The sequence below is a fragment of the Anser brachyrhynchus genome (genome assembly GCF_964034855.1).
Source record: "Anser brachyrhynchus genome assembly, chromosome: 20".
In the NCBI taxonomy this organism is placed as follows: domain Eukaryota; kingdom Metazoa; phylum Chordata; class Aves; order Anseriformes; family Anatidae; genus Anser; species Anser brachyrhynchus.
Window position 1 is genome coordinate 8,009,127 of NC_137713.1, and position 18,069 is coordinate 8,027,195.

At 44.1% G+C, this 18,069-nt stretch overlaps 1 protein-coding gene and 1 long non-coding RNA gene across 4 annotated transcripts in view; one reads left to right on the forward strand and one right to left on the reverse strand.

The window, feature by feature from the left end:
• Positions 1-18,069, forward strand: part of LOC308180859 — an 84,505-nt gene that overhangs the window by 47,325 nt on the left and 19,111 nt on the right. The gene's annotated exons all lie outside the window — the stretch shown is intronic.
• Positions 3,825-17,790, reverse strand: LOC308180858 (3 beta-hydroxysteroid dehydrogenase type 7-like). Its single transcript, XM_080563195.1, has 6 exons — positions 17,619-17,790; positions 14,040-14,195; positions 10,652-10,760; positions 6,588-6,689; positions 5,555-5,715; positions 3,825-4,529 (listed from the first exon to the last, which is right to left on the reverse strand). The coding sequence occupies exons 1-6, from the start codon at positions 17,773-17,775 to the stop codon at positions 4,093-4,095; spliced, it is 1,122 nt and encodes a 373-aa protein (XP_080419321.1). The 5' UTR covers positions 17,776-17,790; the 3' UTR covers positions 3,825-4,092.

An 18,069-nucleotide genomic window follows, 5' to 3' on the forward strand; every position in this document is an offset into this window, starting at 1 on the left:
CATAAAAATATATGTGCAATTTTATTCATATAATGCATAAAACCTGTGAATTATAGTGAAGCATTGTACAGTAACTTGATTAATGGAAATTAATTGCTGAAATAGAGAAAAATCAATTTAAACTTTCCGTAGCAGATACAGAAAGCAAGGTATACTTCTCCCGTACCCTTGGAAAGCTGACTTTGTTCCTGCAACCACAGTGTCGTGCATCCTACTGCAGGATGCGTCTTGGCCATAACTGGGCTCCCTCTCCTTTCCCCTTCCTTTGCTCAGCATTTTAGGCTTAGGGAAGGGAACAACTCTGTATGGCCACTGTGTCCCCGGTGAGTTAATTGTAAGACTGAAGGTCTTAGAGATGAAAGGAAAGGCAGACCGGCATGCTGGTGGATATCCCTGGCTCAGGAAACGCACGTGGGTTTGTGCCTTGTGTCACACGTATGATGGTCTCTGTCTGCAAGGGGAAGGCGTGCAAGTGTGTACCAATGGATGTCTTTTGCCATCAGTGCTTTTTCAAATCTCTCTCTAAACATTTGTAAGATAGTTACCAGTAGAAACGCCGCTAGCCAAGTTGCCTGCAAGCTCAGAAGCACATGGTGCACCGGGCTTTTTCCAGGATTAGTGAGTATATCTAGTCCCGCTGGGGAAAGCGAAGCTTCCGATATCAGAGATGAGGTTGAGAAGCTGGACTTGGAAAATATCTTTCCAATATTTGCTGAACGATTGAGGCCTGGCGTGCTGCCATCTGTTCCCAGCGCATCCTGTGTTAAATACTGTCAATATGAGATTATGTTCCAATTACGGTACCAGACTGACTGGTTTAACTCCTACCATGAATCTATTTTCCTTTATTACTATGTACTAACTATGTGACTGATGTACCAGACACCAAAAGAGATGGTCTCTGCCCAGAGGGCTTTGTCTAAAAGGAACATGCCTGGAGAAGACAGAACGCAATAGAAAATGCAGATGAATGAGTAACTCGGTTAAGATTTTCTTTTTAATTTGGGAATTCTTTGCTTGTTTGTGTGTTTGGCTTGAGTTTTAATATTACTAAACTTGCTTCTTTCAGACATTGCACAAGAACGGAGACTTCCATAGAAACTCAAACAGGGTTAGGCATGCGGCTCTTTGAAGTGTGTGTGTGTGTGTTGGGGGGATGAACGCTCAGTACGCACATGGGAACATCGGCAGGCGGAAAACGGAGGAAAAAACCACGTTCCAGCTCAGACAACTCCGCCAGCAGACGCCATGGCTCGCGCTGGGGAAGTTTAGCCAGCTTTAAAAAATAGCAGGTGCCTTTCTGTCAGTGCACTCCCTGCTCATCCTCCCTGCTCCTCCAGCAGAGAAGCATGCATCTGTCTCCTCTGTGCTTCATCTCTGCTTCTCCCTGCAATAGTTGTCAGGGATATTAGCATTAAATACTTACTGCCTGGCTTAACTAAGGGGTAAGATAGGATTTAATTTGTATGGCTGAAATCCAATTATATAATGGAGCCCCTGGGGGAAGCAGTTATACCTGCTGAATCTCTTGGATGAGTAATTGTGCACAAAGGCTCCTTTCCAGAAGTAGAAACAGATCTGAAATATTTTTTTTCCTCTTTTTATTTTTTTTCCTACTTCTGCTGCTGTTACATAATAGGGCTGGGACCCTGAAAAGAAAAGCCAATGACAACCCAGTGCAGTAGAAAGAATTAAAGCACTGCCAGGAGAAAACAAGTTATAATCTGATAAAATCAAGGATCTAACAGGAAGTCTGCAGCAGCATTAGCTTGGAGGAGCCAAACTGCAGTGCAGCCAAAGGAAGCTTACTCATCTTTTTGGAAAACAGTACAGAGGCTTTGCTGTCTAACTTTTTCCCCCACTTCTACTATGTGCAGGGAAAGGGAATCCTCTGCTTGCTTTTGTCAAAGCTTGGGAGGTGGGTAGGTGTAAAAAAAGCTAAGTAGGTAAATTATTCAAGCCCTTTTGAAAAACGCTGCCCTTAACTACCTTTAAAAACGCCTGCTCCTTATCCTGTGTGTCATCTGTATCCTGCTAAGCATCAAAATCATAGATGATGATGAGCAGGATAGGAAGAAAAGCACGATAAGGTTCCCAGCGAGGTTTCTGAAAGGAGGCAAGCGTACATTGGTCTCTGGGGTAGTGTTGGGGCTTGGCAATTATACCACTCGATACCTTCAGTAACTCCAGAGCCCACAAAGGAATAAACCAATGGCTCCGAATGGGACTGACAGCCTCAGCTCTTGTACTTAGCCAAGTTTTCTCAAAGGTCAGAGTGCCATATTTCATTATATTTTTTAATAGAAAGCAAACTTTTATTCTTTTCTGAGTTACGAGTGGAAAAATAATTTCCTTGGTCTCTTTATGACTACATGAAGATAAAAAGATGAATGCATCCAGACAGCAGAGGGAAGTCCAAAACTCCAAATGCCACAAAGTGAGGCCAAACCTGAATGGTCAGGTACCCCCAGCCCATCCGTCAGCCTTGCTTTCTGGATTCGTCTTTGGATTCTTTTTTAAAACAGCTCAAGCCAAAGCTGTTGCAACACTCGAAATCACACGGCGAAGGTACCTGTCTCACAGACTTGCAGCTCCACCCAGTGGCTCTTTTTTGGCAAGATAAAAGCAAGGTTTCAGAAGCATCAAAACCTGTTGCAGTCAACGTTGTCATACTGCAGCGATGCTCTGGCAACACGCATGAGAAATTGGGTATATATTTCCTTGTCAAATTCTTAGCAAGCCGTCATTTACCATTTAAATTATAGCAGGAAGCTGCACAGCCAATTGTTAATGAAATAGAAAACCCAGCAATCTTGTTACTGCCTTTCCTAAAAACTTCCCAGCACAAAGGATTGAGTAAAAAAGGAGGGAACTGGTAACTTACACAGTTTAGCTTTCCACGTTCTCTATGAACAGATTGTGTTGGTTTGCCTAAATTTATTTGTCATTTGAAATTATTCTTGAATTACCTGAGCAAATGATTTGGGGTTTGCCAGCTCATTTTCGAAAGAATTCTCTTGTGAGTATGAATTTCAGTGAAGTTAACTTGGCAGCTCACATGGTATCACTTTGCTCTCCTTCCTGAGTAATTGCTATGACTAACAAGAAGCAAATCTTGATCATTTCTATCAAAGATATCATGCTGAAACTTGCTTTTTCCAGGAGGATTAGGGAAGTAATTAAAATAAGCTTTTATTTGTGCATATGTACACTGTAACTGTAGGAAAACTCAGGAGATGGTTACATGTTCACAGACCACAGGAATACTTAAACATTCCCAAAACAACGGAACTAATTTTAAATTTTAACCAGTATTGTAAAAATAGTCCATTCCTCCAAGCTCAGGTGAAAACTGAAATCCATTGTGCTTAATGTAGGTCTGTCAGCCCCTCTGCATGCCTTATAGGTAGAGGAACTGGTAAACTGGTCCGACCGCAGGCTTTGCTTTTGTTGTGAACCCTCTGTAAGTGCCCGCCCCATCTGTGCTAGGAAAATATTATCTGTGAAACGTTCCCCCATGGACTGTAGCTCCAGCACCACGGAATGAGTTCAGATGCCCTCTTCTGCCCGAAGTTCAGGTGTTATTTAGCATAAGTGCAGCCCCCAAGGCCTTCACCCAAGTGGCTGTCTGCCTTCTGTGCAGCAGCTGAACGTGGGCTTTAATTTGTTTTGCTGCTAGAGTGCTATGAGGTAGGAGAATTTGAGTTACAACCTATGTGTAACCACCTCTAAGCTTGGTCAGATGTCCCAGCATAAGGTTAGAATGTAAGTCAGCCTATACATTGTCAATACAAGAGACTGCAAGCTTATTTTATAGGAATAATCTTTCAAAACAGATATAATTGTTCACATGTTAAGAATAACAGGAACAATCTTAAAAGAGATAGCTCTGGAAAAGGGAAAAAAGTGTTTTTCTTTTCCATTAAACCCTAAAACAGAGCAAGAACTTTCTGGGCTTCCTTGCTCTTCCAAAAATTATCACGGAAGACCCCCTGAGTGTGTGAGCTGGGTACAGCCATCCCGCCAGCTGCCCAAGACCACAGCGTGTTGTGAAGTTGAATAACGTGCTTGCTCCTTACCCATACATGCTGCTTAATTCTCCTTCTGATGAAGATGGGGGCAGGATACGTTCCCTGCAGCTGCTTTCAGCCACTGCACAGTTCTCTGCTTGCTCTCCTGCCAGGTGAAGAGGGGTTTGTACCCAAAGTGCCTGAAGGCTTTGTCTGTCTCATAGGAGAAGGTGGTGACTATTGTGTTCAGTAAAGGCAAGTTTAGGAACGGCTGCGGCTTCCAGAAGGGGTACAGGAGTGCCTTGATTATCCTGTGCAGGTGTATTATTAACCACATCTTCCGGTAAGGGATGTGTGAGCCTAGCCTTATCGAGGGGTCCACAGAAGACAGGAGCTGATGCCTGACCAGAAAACCTCTTCTTGGAGTGTCATCATAGCAATAATACACTTGTCCGGCGAGTAAGTCCGGTTTCAGCTGCAGGTGCCTTGCTGCAAGAACATGCATCCATGCACCATTCCCTGGAGAAATAAGAGGGGGAGAGAGACAGGCATTCAGGAGGAGCTAGATTTGCCTGTTTCCTCTTGGAATGAATGAGTGCATTGGGTCTGCCTTCTTCGGTGCTGCAAAGCAGGGAAAGCACTCATCATGTTACTCAGCTGTACTGCCGAGAGACAGAGTAGTTAATCCAGACCTCCAAGAGCCTTTAAACCTTTGGTCTCCCCTTTGTGCTGGACAATTAATGTTCCTTGTGATACCGGTTCACGCGAAGCGAAAGGGCAGTGTTTTGTAGTGAGAGCAGGATGAATGGGAGGCAGAGCTTGAGGTTTTTATTCCCGGCTCTGCTGTGAGCCTTTGAAGAAGTCACTTGATTTATCTAGGCCTGGTTCTTCCATTACAGCATTTTCAAACTACTGTTATCTGCACTTTTGGAAAAAGACATATAAGTGAGCTGCACAGAAATAACTAAAGCCCTGCATGATTTAATGGTGAGTTACACTCCCCTGTAACGCATTCAACACCACAACAAACTATTTCAATAGGTTTCATGAGGAGTCTCTAGTGCTTGCAAAAATCACTTATGTAGTACAGTCTTTTTTTCAAGGAATGCTTTTCCTAAGTTATAAATAGTTAATGTAATTTCTTGTAATGAAAATATGTCTTTTCAAACAACAACAAAAAACATTTAAAAAATATTCCTGAATTTCTGTCTTCCCCAGTAAAATCCTTAAAACATTACCCTAAAAAAAGAAGAAAAAGAAAAAATAGGTTTCTGTTATTCTTTTCTGCTATTTTTTTTTTCTAAACAACATTTTTCCCTACATTGATGGGAAGAAAAAAAGAAGCCCTACGCAGGAAAAAAAAATTAAATATGTAAACAACTATATTAAAAATTCTTTTAGCCAGACCAAGTTTTGTGGTTATACAAATATTTGTGCTCAATCCCCATACTCATCTTTCTGTCTTCAAGAATTATGGGTAAGCGGCAACGGAAGATCTCCTGGGACCAGAACAGCCTGGTAGCACCACAAGCAGAGAGACTCACCCACATACGTGGAATTGCGCTCGGTGTTCTCAGGCTCTAGGTAGTCCAACACATCGTTCCTGGCTTTGGCAAACAAATACAGGTCTCGCAGAAATGTTGCCTTCTCCTGGTATACTGTGTTTGCACGGATGATGCAGGTTGTGAGTTTGCCACCGTTGCTCAGCTGAAAAATCAGGGAGGGATGTTATTGACAAATGGATTCAGAGCTAAAACCTTCCACAATGATGTTGTGTGTGTCAGATGAAACCAAAAATCCTGGGGAAATTGGGCTAGAGGAGTCAACCATTGCAAACTTTGGCTGGACAGCTAGGGCCTGGTTTGGATCCTTAGAAATGCGATGTGGTGCCCACTTGATATTTATTTATTTTTAACAAAGCACACCTGCATATGGGTGTTGTTCACTGAGAAAGATTGGGTGGAGGGTGCTAACTGCATTAACCCCTTCTGCAGCTGAGGTGTGAAGGAGTGTTTGCAACAACCAAAATTAGGTATCAGAGGAAGCCAGTAAAACTGGGCTGGCCTCAAACTGTAACCAGGAGAGAGATGCTCCAGGCAGGACTAAAGTCTCATTTTTACATTCTGCTTCATCGTCTAGAAGGACTTACCTGTCTGCTGACTACTGGGAGTCTGAAACGGCTAGCCAGGCAACTTAGGTAGGTGGCTGGGTCTGGGTAATATTTCTGATTGTTAAATCACTCGGGCATGTCTGAAAATACATCTTTATGCAGTGTGAACCAGGTGAACCTGGTTTTGTAGGTCTTAAGTTTACACAGCGCTTTTCAAAGCCCCACTCCTTTTGGTGGATTTTAAACATAGGCACAAAGGGCAGCACTCTTTGATCTTGCAAATGCTTGGCAGGTTCCGGATGGGGTGCGAATATCAGCCTTTGGTAAACTCTGGGGATTTTGGTATGTACACCCAGCTGAGGAATCAGTTGGATACATACTTGGATACGAGATGCGGGGCCTTTCTAACCAGCTGTCTCCTCCCACTCATCCTGTGCTGAAACACCAGGGATGCCATTGACTTTTGTAGCTTTTTTCCATTGGCTTCAAATACAAGTTTTTCTGCCATAGCCTTTGTCTTCCCGTAAGGAAGTTCCACTTCCCCACTGTATTTGGTGTCCTCATTTCCTCTGGAATAGATTGTGAGACATGAAGAAGAGCTCAGGGCTGGGAGACATTCGTCACAGAGTGATTTACTCTGCAGCCCATGCCCTCCAGGGACTTACCTCTGGTGGTGAATTGTACGGGTCTAAGATCCTTGCTGCGGTCTGGGAGAAATAAAGCCTCAAGAAGTACCAGGCAATTCTGCAGGGTTAGGCAGTTCATAGGGCAGGTTTGCATGATTTAATGTCTGAGAGTTGGATTTGCTTTTGTCTAATACAGTGTGATTGAAGCAAACAATATTCTGGCAGGCAAATTAGAAGGCAGCGCAGTTACCTTTTTAAGCAACTCTCAAGTGGCTGAGCAAGGTGGAAAGAGCACAAGATGATGGAGGGCAGGAAAATGAGAGCAATCCTACTTTGTTTTTTTCATTAGAGGTAGCAAGAAGCCTCTCATGAGCTATAAACTAAAAGAAGCTGCTGCTGCTTAATTTTCTCATATTGTTGATTAGAGATGGGAGACATTTGCTGGTGATGCAAAAGCTGCTGGTGGGCTTGTGGAAGGTGTGCAATCACCAGATTTGTGCTGAGGTTATTCCTTCATCTTCCCTAGCAGATTGTGCTTGGGGGAAGAGCAAAAATGTAGGTCCACAATTTAGGGCAAGCAGGGCTTGGAGCCATGCTGGGGACCTTTGGCTGTAACTGCGGAGGAAGGCAACATGCTCCTCAGCTGGCCGTGCCTCCTAACTTACAGCAGGGAGGAGGGGAGTCAGTGGGATCCAACACATAAGTGCCCTCCCAGGCCTGGAAATAATTCCATGGAGAACCAAGAAAGCAGCCGCCATTTTGTCCCAGTGTTGTAGTGCATACTAGTCTGTTCCAGGATTTGGTTCAGGATTTGGATTCCGGGATTCTTCACATTTTTAAATTATTTTGCTCTATATTTTGCTCTCCTACAGAAACTCACGGTAGGCAAACACCAGGCTTGGGGTACCCCCACGCAGGGCAACAAAGAGCCATCGTGCTCCTTTTGCAGGTGGGCTCAGACCCACTCCTGGAGAGGTGGGTGGCCTGCGACAAGGTCGTGCAGCCAGTCTGCAGCACGGGTCTTTTTGCCACGGCAGAGCAAGCTCTGACTCAGGCGCTCCCTCTTTGACCTTGGGCAACTTGCTTGCTCTTTTCTGTGCTCAGATCCCCACGTGTAAAACCCGGATAATGCTGCTGCCTTTCTTCTGCCTGTTTGGCAGTCTGGTATCTCGTGTGTCAGATATCCCAGCTGAGATCAGGGCCGTCTTGTGCTACAGCAACAGAAATAAATTAGGAGCTTCAGAAATACAGCCTCCCCGTGCACCCCTGGCTTTTATCGCAAAGCCCTCCTCCTCTTCCCTGTGTTTACGGGTGACGAGCAGGAGACAAACCAGAAAACAAGCACGACAAAAGATTGATTGTGTGCGGTTTGTTGTGAGCCCAGGAGAGGCTCAAGACAATTAGGGGGGTTATCTAGAAGTTCTAGTTTTAATTGCTTTCTTTTTATATCTGAATTTATTTTTTGCCTTGCAAAGCTTTTAAAAAGCAGCAGCTTCACCAAGGGGCAACCTGCCTGTCATTCCTGGGCTGCAGAGCTCTGCTCGTGTTTGCCTTCCCCCACCCCTTTTGAAGCTTAGTAGTAACAAAGAGCTCAGCATAATGCTCTTGCTTTTCAAAACGATCACAGATAACTGAACGCTAATAAGACTGGAGCAGCATTGTCAGAAGGTATCTCAGCGGTGGCTGTCTCAGAGGGATTGAGACTGACAGAGGCATTTTCTATTATTGTAGGATGCTGAGGTGTGAGCATTATCCCTGCACCCATCACCCTGTCCAGACACTAATCATCCTTTGTCTGTGTCAATTCCCCAGCATGTAAAAGTGAGTTAAATAAAATTATACAAGGAACGAGAGAGAAAGGGGACAGAGAAAGAGAAAAAGGAAGGAAGGCAGGCTGGATCATGCTCTGCGAGGGAGAAAAGCAGAACAGATTGGGTGGGGACGGGGAAACTGCACCTGTGCTTTCAGTCTGGAGATGGACATATTACATTGCCTTGCAGTCGTCACTGGGTTCCCTACTGGGACAAGTGGTGTAATTTTTATCTGGGTGCCTCTTCTCCCGCTTTAATTCCAGGAGTTTAAAGTGAAAATCATCAGAGAACAAGAACCACTCTCACAAGCAGGCTTTCTCCCAGCATGATGGGAGAACATGAATGTGTTCTGTAAAATGAGAGAAAGGCTCTAGGTGGTGGTTTTATTTGTGTTTGTGACTGGGAAGGACTGGGAGTTGGTGGGGAAGAGGATGGTCAGCTCTATGAATGAACCTCATTGTGGATGGGTATTTGCTTGTACCCACTTGGGCATCATTACAAGGCCAAGGACTGTCCTCTCAATCAAGATTTGGGGTAGATTTTTCAAATCACCTATTCACATGCATCTCAAATCACAGGACTAAAATTCAAACAAGGACATACATTCATTTTTAGAAGTGATTTAGATATGCTAATGACAAATTCCATAGCCTTTCAATAACACCAGATCTTTTCATGCTCATGCTCCCAAGTGGGTTGAGGTTTCCTGCTCTCAGGGATTTTTTTTTTCCATAAGACATTTATTTCTATGGATTTGGGTGCTTAAATACTGTTCAGAACAACTGGGTTATGCCTTAGTTTACTTGCAAGTATGAAATTTAGGCTTGTAGGTCATTTTAAGTTATGTCTTAAGCAGCCTTTTCTAGCTAGGCTCAAATTTCTAGAGCCAGGAGACTGAAGCCAGCTGTGTCTAGACTGGCTGCCTGTAGAGACAAAACTTGGTTTTGAGCCAGTTCCCCTCGCACACAAGTTTCCATGGTTTGAGCAGTCTGTGTAGATACAACTGTGCTTGAAATCATCAAGCAGCTTTACAATGGTACATATCAGACTTGCCCCTATCTCCACCTGCCTTCAAATTTAGTTTAATACTTCAGCTCTTGGTCTTCAGCCCAGTTAGAGGTGCAAGTCCTTGTGCCCCATGAATACAAAAGGTATCCAGATCCTGAGCAGGAATGTCGGCTGGTTGTGAAAGGCTATTCTGGATACCAAAGAGAAGAAAAAAAAAAACAACACCCCAATACTGGCCACTGTCTTTACATTGTTCCAAATCCCATCTTTGCCCCAAGAGGGTTTCTAAGCTCTACTGCATCTTCTGAGTCTGTGGGTTAGTCTTGAAGGAGCCACATGCAGAAGAGGTGGGTTGAGCATGTGCCCAAAAGCAGAAAGTCCAGGAGCTAACCCTAGCAAGCACTTCCCAGGGAAAGGTATTTTGAGGGATAGGGTGCCATTGCCAGGTCAGAGCCTGGTCACAGAGAGTGCAACTACACAAGAACACTACAAGGCAACTGCACACCAAATGCAGCTGTGACCCAAGACTATGTTACCAATGTACCCTCTTCTGAGGTCATGCTAAAATAGTCCGTATACATTTGATCTCTTGTTACTAGGAGCTTGGTACAGGTTCACTAGCTATTCACTGTGGAGCTGAAAAAGAGGAAAGTGGGTTGGTGACAGAGCATCACCTGCCCTTTGGGTCAACTCAGCTTGAGGAGGAGAGTGAAAACTCAGACCCAACAGCAGGGTAAAACACAAGCTCAAACCCTGAGCAGCTCAGATCTAATGCCAAACTGATTTTAGGGCTTAGAGGAGCAGGTCCATACATACAGAGGACAGCCTGGAGGTGCAGTTGGGTCCTACACCTCTCAATCAACTTTCAATCAGTAACATCCACTGCTGGTCAAGTTTTGGCTGGGAAGAGCTGTGATTCCTGAAGATGAAGAGCAAAGAGGGATTTCCAAGAAAGAGTAAATGAATCAACAGGAACAGGAGCACACATTGTCCTTTGGAGTCACAGCAAAAATCTCCAGCTGTTTGCAGCTTCATTGCTGTTTAACTGGAAATCCAGAGTGATGCAAAAGATTTGTTTGGCCTTATCTGCGCATGGGCTCACACAAGGTGTTAGGTCCCACCGCAGCAATGGAGCTTGTGTAGACAACGTATGGGATGTTCAGGACAGAGCAGGCCCTTAGCACGTTTTCAGTACCTGAGGACAAACATTAACTGCCTTGCTTTGGTTTCTGTTATGCAAGTCAAATGAGATTTCCAGGCTTGAGATGCTGACTTGGACTAGATCCATCCTTTTCATGGCCAAAAAAAGTGTAAAGCCATAGGTCAAGGCTGCCGTTCCTCAGGTATATTTGCACAGGTATGGATGGTTCATAACATGAGAGCCACAGCTAAATCTTCATCTATAAAGTGGCTTAATCTCTACGGCTATTAGCAACTGACATAACTTTGACTTAATAGTTGTTAACAAAAAAGAAGCTGACAGCTTGGCAGAGCAAAATTCCATGTTGTCCATCTTTTTTTGATGCATGGACAGACTGTCAAATGGTGAATTGCAGCCTTCTGGCAAAATAATTGGTGTTTTAGTTGCATATACTGCTCTATGGAAGTGACTGTAGGGTGAAAAACATTGCAACAGATTCCTGGTAGCTACAAAATGTTAAATAAAATAGTAAGTGCAGCTTACAAATCCACATGAAATCCAGATGAAACTGAAGCATGATTTGGTTCAAGAAGGGCAGAAATATCTCATAATACATTTCATATAGTCCTAGTCTGAGTCTCCCATTTGAAACAGGGAAACAGCGGAGTAATTTGGCACCAAAAAACCCCCTATTGTTTTTGTCATCTTTGTTCAGAAAAAGTATTTATTCCTTTTTAGGAACGTGGGAACAGTACCTGTCTAGGGGAATAAGGACGGATTTGACAGTAAAGATAGTAATATCCAGCATTGATCTTAGCTTGCAATGTTCCAAGTGTCATTAGTTCGCACATGTTATGGACAACCCAGTGACTCATGTCTTGGTTTCTCAACTTAAAGAGCTGAGAATTTGCTACTTGAGTGAAAGCTGTTTGTAACTGGTTTGCTTCAGGTAGTGTGGTAACCAGACAGCAGTCAGGTTAACTAATACTGAGAGCAGTATCTATGCTGCTTCTGGCTGAGCTTGTGGGTCAGTGTGTGGTTTTGTGATTTATTTTTTTTTTTAATGATTTGCAACTCTTCCAGGGGGAGTTTTGCAATTATCATGATTCAATCAAGCTGATTCTACAATAACCTGAATGACAACAACAAAGCCATGGATGCATATTGATGGGCCTTCAAATCTGATCAGGCAGATCTTAAATGAAGCTGCTCATAGAGCTGGTTTCCAGGAGTCTCTGCACTATTCATACCTGGCTAATCAGGATCTGCCCTTGAGTCACGCTGCAGATCTTGCTCAGGAGGGCTTGCAATTTCTGTTCTTGTTGTTAAAGGCAAGATCTTAAATTATCAAGGAAGTCCTGAGCTTAGGATAATTTCAGAGAGCATGAGTCAATAGGAAGACCCAGTAGAAAACAATCAATTTACTTCTTCATTGGCCTGTCACTATATAAAGTTTACTGAGAACCCTTGTAGATAAATATCACTGGAAACAGATGAGTTAAAATTCATTCAGCTTAACAAAAAGCAGATTAAAAAGACTGACTAGATGGAAAAAGTAATTCTTTTAGGAGAGGGCTCCTCAGTCTAGTCAAGACTGTAACACGATTCAGAAACCAGTGGCTGAAACAGAGGAGAAACAAGGCAGAACAAAGGTGTAAATTTTTGCCAGCACTAGTAATTAGCCGTAGCCACACTAATACTCCTAAGCATCGTTATGGCTTGCTGAAAGACGTGATAGATAGCCCATTAACTTGCAGTCCTTAATTCTAGGCAAAAGTCCTTTGAAAAGGCATAGCCAATTTAGCCACAAATTACTGGGCTTAAGGCAGTAATTGGATGAATTTCTGTGGCCTGAGCTGCACAGAGAAGCCAGTTAAGATTATGTAGTTGACCTGTCCTGACTTTTTTTTCCTTCTTCTATGAAGTTTACAGTAGGTGTCAAATACAATTCAGTTTTATTATTTTACCTGCTATGATTAATGGAAAAGTTTAGACTAATCTCAGCATTTAAGATTACAAGCAGTCCTAGTGAAGGCAGCAGCCTCAGTTTGGGGAGGCCCACATGAAGCCGTCCAAGGGAAGGCACAAGTGCAGAACGGATTGTCTCTGCAGATGAGGCTCCTGCTGAGCCACCTCCATCTGCTCCCCAAAGAGGCACTCAGCCACCAGTCACCTTGCAGAAACACAGGCTGTGGGGTGTTCTGGGGTTGTCACAAGCATCTGCAAGAGGCTTGGTTTGCTGAACAGGGGTGTTGCCTGAGTTTGCTGTTATCAGTGGAAACCTCAGTGCACTAAAATACCTCGCTCATAGCAAGCAGACAATGAAGAGGAAGATCTCACAAAGCCATTAAAAGGCAGCAGGAACCCTCAGGCTCTGGGTATTCTTGGTACACACACGCAATACAAGCTCTTAAAAGCATCTGGTTTTGAAAACTACAGCAATGAATGGATGGAATTTAAATGTTGCCCTTGAATATATCAGAAAGTAGGAGTAGCCCTAAGCAGTAACCAAGTGAGATGTGCATGCATGTATGTATATATAGTATGTATGTGTATATACACACACATATCTATAAAATTGTTTCCTTGTGGTTAACGACTATTTTAGTAGCTAACAGCCTAAGGTGCCATTGGAATTGCTGCTGTAATAGGGATTTCATTATCTTTATAGCCCGTACTTATTTCACAGATTTATGAACATGTTTTCTTTAAGCAGATCTTGCACCTAACATGAAATCAGCTCTTGGTGATAGAAGGAGTCATGGAGATCTTGGTTATGTGTGGCTTATAGGTATGTAGCAGTTGCTACCTCTGTGACTATTAAAAATAACATCACTCTCTTATAGCATGGATGCAGCTCAACTGATAGTGTCTTGCACTGGTGGGTGTACAGGGTAGCTATTTTCTGACCCTTCCCAGGAAAGCTACAAGGTATCTAGAACAGGGGTTAATTTTTGATCACAGTCTTTCTCACAGACCTGTAGCTGAGAGAAACCATTTAGTATGTTCTGAATCAGTACTATTAGTGAAGGTTGTACCCCTGATCAGAGTAACTTGCACAATATCTGGCTCCAGATCTGACTTCATGAGATGTAGCTTTACAGCTGTGCAGAGGAGCAGCACAGCCTGCCCTGAGCAACAGAGGGCATAGGCAGAAACCTCCCCGCTGGAAGTGCACCTTTCTCATCTCACAGCAGAGTGGTGCTTGTGACAATCAGGGGACACGGGAGCACGAAGTCAGAGAGGATACATATGTTGTAGCCTCTTGTATGACTCCACACCGAGCCGTGTGAATTTAAGTCTGTATTTAATTGCCTGCTTTAAAGAGCTTACCCCCAACGTTGACAGCTTTCATTTCCCAGAAGGGCACAGTGTTTCTGTAGTCCACAATAGCAGCTGTGTGAATAACCACGTGAACACCCCGCATGGCAGCAAGGAGCAGATTGTAGTCTCGAATGTCTCCTTTCATCACTGTCACATGAGTGGTAGCTGGAGAAGAATAATATAAGCATAAATACAGGGAGAAAAAAAAAAATACAAAACAGCATCCTCACCTTCTTGCAGGATGAAGATCCTGCTTGGGAAGCTTTCCTCTTAGCAGGGCAAGCAGCAGCACGCTGACAACTCTACCATTTGAATACATCACACTGGGGAAAAATACATCCCCACTTTTTGAACCCCAAGAAACCAGATCTGCATCTGGTTTAATTCAGCACAGCACTTGGCCAGTTTACACCAACTGTGTGTCGGAATAACTGCAGCTGTCATTGCACATCTCTCGCATGCAGCCAAGGATAGCTCTGAGCAAGGCTGGGAGATGGCTCGCCTAGAGCTGCAGCTGGCAGCAGGACTGGCTGCAGGACGTGTGAATGGGGAAGCTGTCCCATGCAATTTCCTTAAGGCAGAAAACTTCTACAGCATGGTGGGAATAACACCAAGCAAGCTTGAGGGACATTGCACAAAGCTTTATTTAAATTGCAGATAGTATAGGTGGGGATGGAAAATAACGTAACAGGTCAGTTGAAGTTTCATAGGAAATTCCTCTCTTTGAGCCATTCAGAAAGTTGGTTTGTTGTTTTTCCCTTCCCCTTGTCTCTCAAAATAGCTGCTCCATACATGGCTATAGTTGGCATCTACTACTAGTGTTCATGCTTTGAGATGGTGTTGTAATATTTCAGTGGGATTTTTCCCTTTTTCTGTAGTTGGGAATAGGCCAGCAAGAAGCTGGGTCAGGAAGCCATGCTCCCCAGGACTTTTGTAGCAAGCCAGGCAGCCACAGGACTGCTTTGGGACAGAGATGTCTCCTGTGCCCTGGGCTGGGGGCTTCCAGAAGAGCCCCACTCAGTCAGGAATCAGGGTAGTGATTCCTGAAGGATCAAGCACAGGAGCAGCTCAGGGAACGGTGTGTGACTCCAGCTATGGAACTGTTATGACATGGAAGCCCTCAGTGAACTACTGTAAGTACAAGGGGATAAAAGAACAGAGCAATTCCTTGTGAATTCAAAGGAGAGACAAAACTGAGGATGCTAGGTTTGCATTTGCCAAGAAGCATGGGACACAGGAAAAGGCAGAAGTTTAACTAAAGCATTAATCTGATTTCTTAAGTAGCATCACCAAGACTTGGAGAGCTAGCCCATAGCAGTAGGATATTTAATATTAACAGATAGAGCTGATTCAGCACAAATAGAGGGGAAAGGCATTGCCCATGTAGCAGAGAGGATGCACTTGCCTGGAAGACACTCCTGCTGAAAGGCTGTGCTGACAGGGGAGCAGAGGGTCAGCAGCCTCATGGTGAGGAGAGCTTGCTCCTACTTAGCCATGAAGAAAAACCTGATAGAGGTTGGGCTGAAGTGTTATATAGCTTCTTTCTAATCACTGTCGTAGGGCAGCTGGTGCAATTAAGACCAACAAGAGAACAACGAGAGCTCAGCTGTAAGGAGTGAGGTGGCAAGCACCAAGACCAATTTTCAAATTGATAGCACTGGTGAGTGTTATCCAGGGCTACTAATGGGGTGATGGATGTAACTGCGGCTTTATTGCTTTATCAGGTACTTTGGAGGACTTTTGGAGGAGGTGCTGAAATAGAGCAAATGAAACACCTGTGCTTAGAAAGGAGGTAAAGAAGAGCCAGGGAATTATGGAGCAGCTTAACTTCAACACCAGGAATTTCAGGACTTAAACAACATGTGTGTAAGCACCAGTGGGATAACCTGGAGAATAGTAGCAAGTGACATGGATCTGGCAAGAATGAATCATGTCAGATAAATCTCCTTTGTTCTTACGACAAGCTAGTAGGCTGAGTAGATGTAGTGGAACAAGTCAATGTCATCTATCTTGATTTTAGAAGGGCTTTGGAAACTCTGTGTCATTCTCATACGCAAGTCAGTCAAATGTGGTCTAAGCAATCCACATGAGGGTGAGCACAAAGCTGGCTGAGTTACAGCGCCCAGGGAGCTGCCAGTTGTGGGAGGTGGCTGCCCTGAGGCTCTCCAGTGCTTATTGCTGTATTTGGGGCTTTTTATTGTTTTCATCAAGAACCTGGCATATTTGTTCATTAAATCAGCAGATAACATCAAACTAGGAGGGACTCAAAGTACGCTGGAGGATTAGAGTACAAGCTGATTGTAACTAATGGAGTCTGAAGGGAATCAAAAAAAAGAGTGAAATATGAAAATATGATAGGGACAAAGAGAACATACTGGGCTTAGTAGGGAAGAGGCAGTGGGCCCAACCCAATTCATGAAAGGGTTAGGTTGGGCTAGATTGCCTATTGCCACAGTCGTGCAACTGGGCAAAAGGCATAATTGTATCGACAGGCATAAATGGGGAATAGTTTGTGGGACAGAAGAAAACTCCTGGCTCCTGTCTTGCCCTTGGTGCCACCTCTCCAGAAGAGAGCAGTGCCCGGAGATACAAAACTGTGAACCAAGGAGAAGGAACATCAGCCCTTTTAGCCTAAGGGCTAAAGGCAGGGATTATAGGAGCTCCTTAATGATTAAACAGCTTTTCCTTTCAGTTTTGGGTGCTTTTAAAGCAACTGGTTACTTGAAGCCCGAGGAAAGCAGTATGGTGATTTCATCTGCTGAGGAAGTACTTCTGGTAGTGACATTTCCCTGAGAATTTTTTAACTTGCTGAAGTCCGTCTCCTCTTTATCGATACCTCTTATCAGATAGGAACTCCCGTGTCACTTTTTTTTGGGTCTCATTCGAAGCAGGCTGAGGGTTTGGGCCGCCCACCATTAACTGCAGAGCACTGTGAGCTGTGTTGGCTTGTTTGGGGTGGGTGCTCTCAAATCCAGTAAAACGGGTTGCTTTTCCCCAGCATATCTCACTGTAATCAGCCCTGGTGAAACTTCAGAAGGCAGCACTCAGAATATGATCAAATGGATTAATTTAGTATCTTGGAGCATATTTACTGAGCCTCACCTCTTCCACTTTTTGCACAGCACAGTAAGACTACAGGTTTCTCTCAATTATTAATTTATTTCACAATATCTCTAGCAGACACGGAGCTTCTGAGCACTGATTCTATTATTGTAAGGTATTTCGTTGTCTTCACAGAATTGCTAACTGGTTGGAGCAGGTCAGGAGCATGGGGGTTTGTCCCTTTGCTGTTTGAGTGGGTGAGCTGAACCAACTGGGCAGCCAAGATCCCGTGTGAGGTACCCAGTGAGTATGTTTCTCCTTATATCTGGTCCCTGGTGGGGATTTGGCTCCTCCCTGCAATAGACCAACTGCTGCTACTCCCTGTGGAGCATTTTGCTTTGATGTGGTCCAGTGCTGAACACCCCCAAGCTGGAAGTTATGCTCCATGCAGTCTGTTTAATCCAGGTTCCTTCCCCAGTATATTACCAGCTGTCTTGAAAGAGGGAGGGTTATGGCCAATAATACAAGATGATGCCCTTGTCTTACCTGGGATGATTTTTTCTTCTTCTCTTGCTCCTGAATCAAAAACTCTGACCTCTTTGATGTAGTCTTGTTGAGACAGGAGCTCTACGATCTTTTTGCCAATAAAACCACATCCTCCTGTCACCAGGTAGACCTGGGCTCTATCCATTTCTGAAGACATTTTTGTGGTTGAGGAGTACAGAGAAGGTTGCGGCCAAGATCCTATCGTGCATTGTTGATCTCAGTGTGTTTTCTGAACGAAGTCTGAAGTTTAACCCTCACAAAGTGTAACTGGCTGAACATTAACTCCAACCAGTAAGCCAGGTTTTTGTTGGCACAGTCACACAAGCGCTGCCCCAGACACACTGATGCTACGTACGGGCCAGTTCTGGGCTTTCTGACTCAACCTTTCCCTTCCACCCTGGTAGCATGGGATCAGTGGGACACCTCCAGCTTGTATTGGTACGTGGCCATT

What these genes read in the sequence shown, in the direction of transcription:
- LOC308180858 (XM_080563195.1), bottom strand. Translation starts at nt 17,775, where the DNA reads ATGTCTTCAGAAATGGATAGAGCCCAGGTCTACCTGGTGACAGGAGGA. An exon ending in AGAAGAAAAAATCATCCCAG is followed by an intron (nt 14,196 to 17,618) that starts GTAAGACAAGGG and finishes ATTCTTCTCCAG; the next exon opens with CTACCACTCATGTGACAGTG. An exon ending in GAAGCCAATGGAAAAAAGCT is followed by an intron (nt 5,716 to 6,587) that starts ACAAAAGTCAAT and finishes GATTTTTCAGCT; the next exon opens with GAGCAACGGTGGCAAACTCA.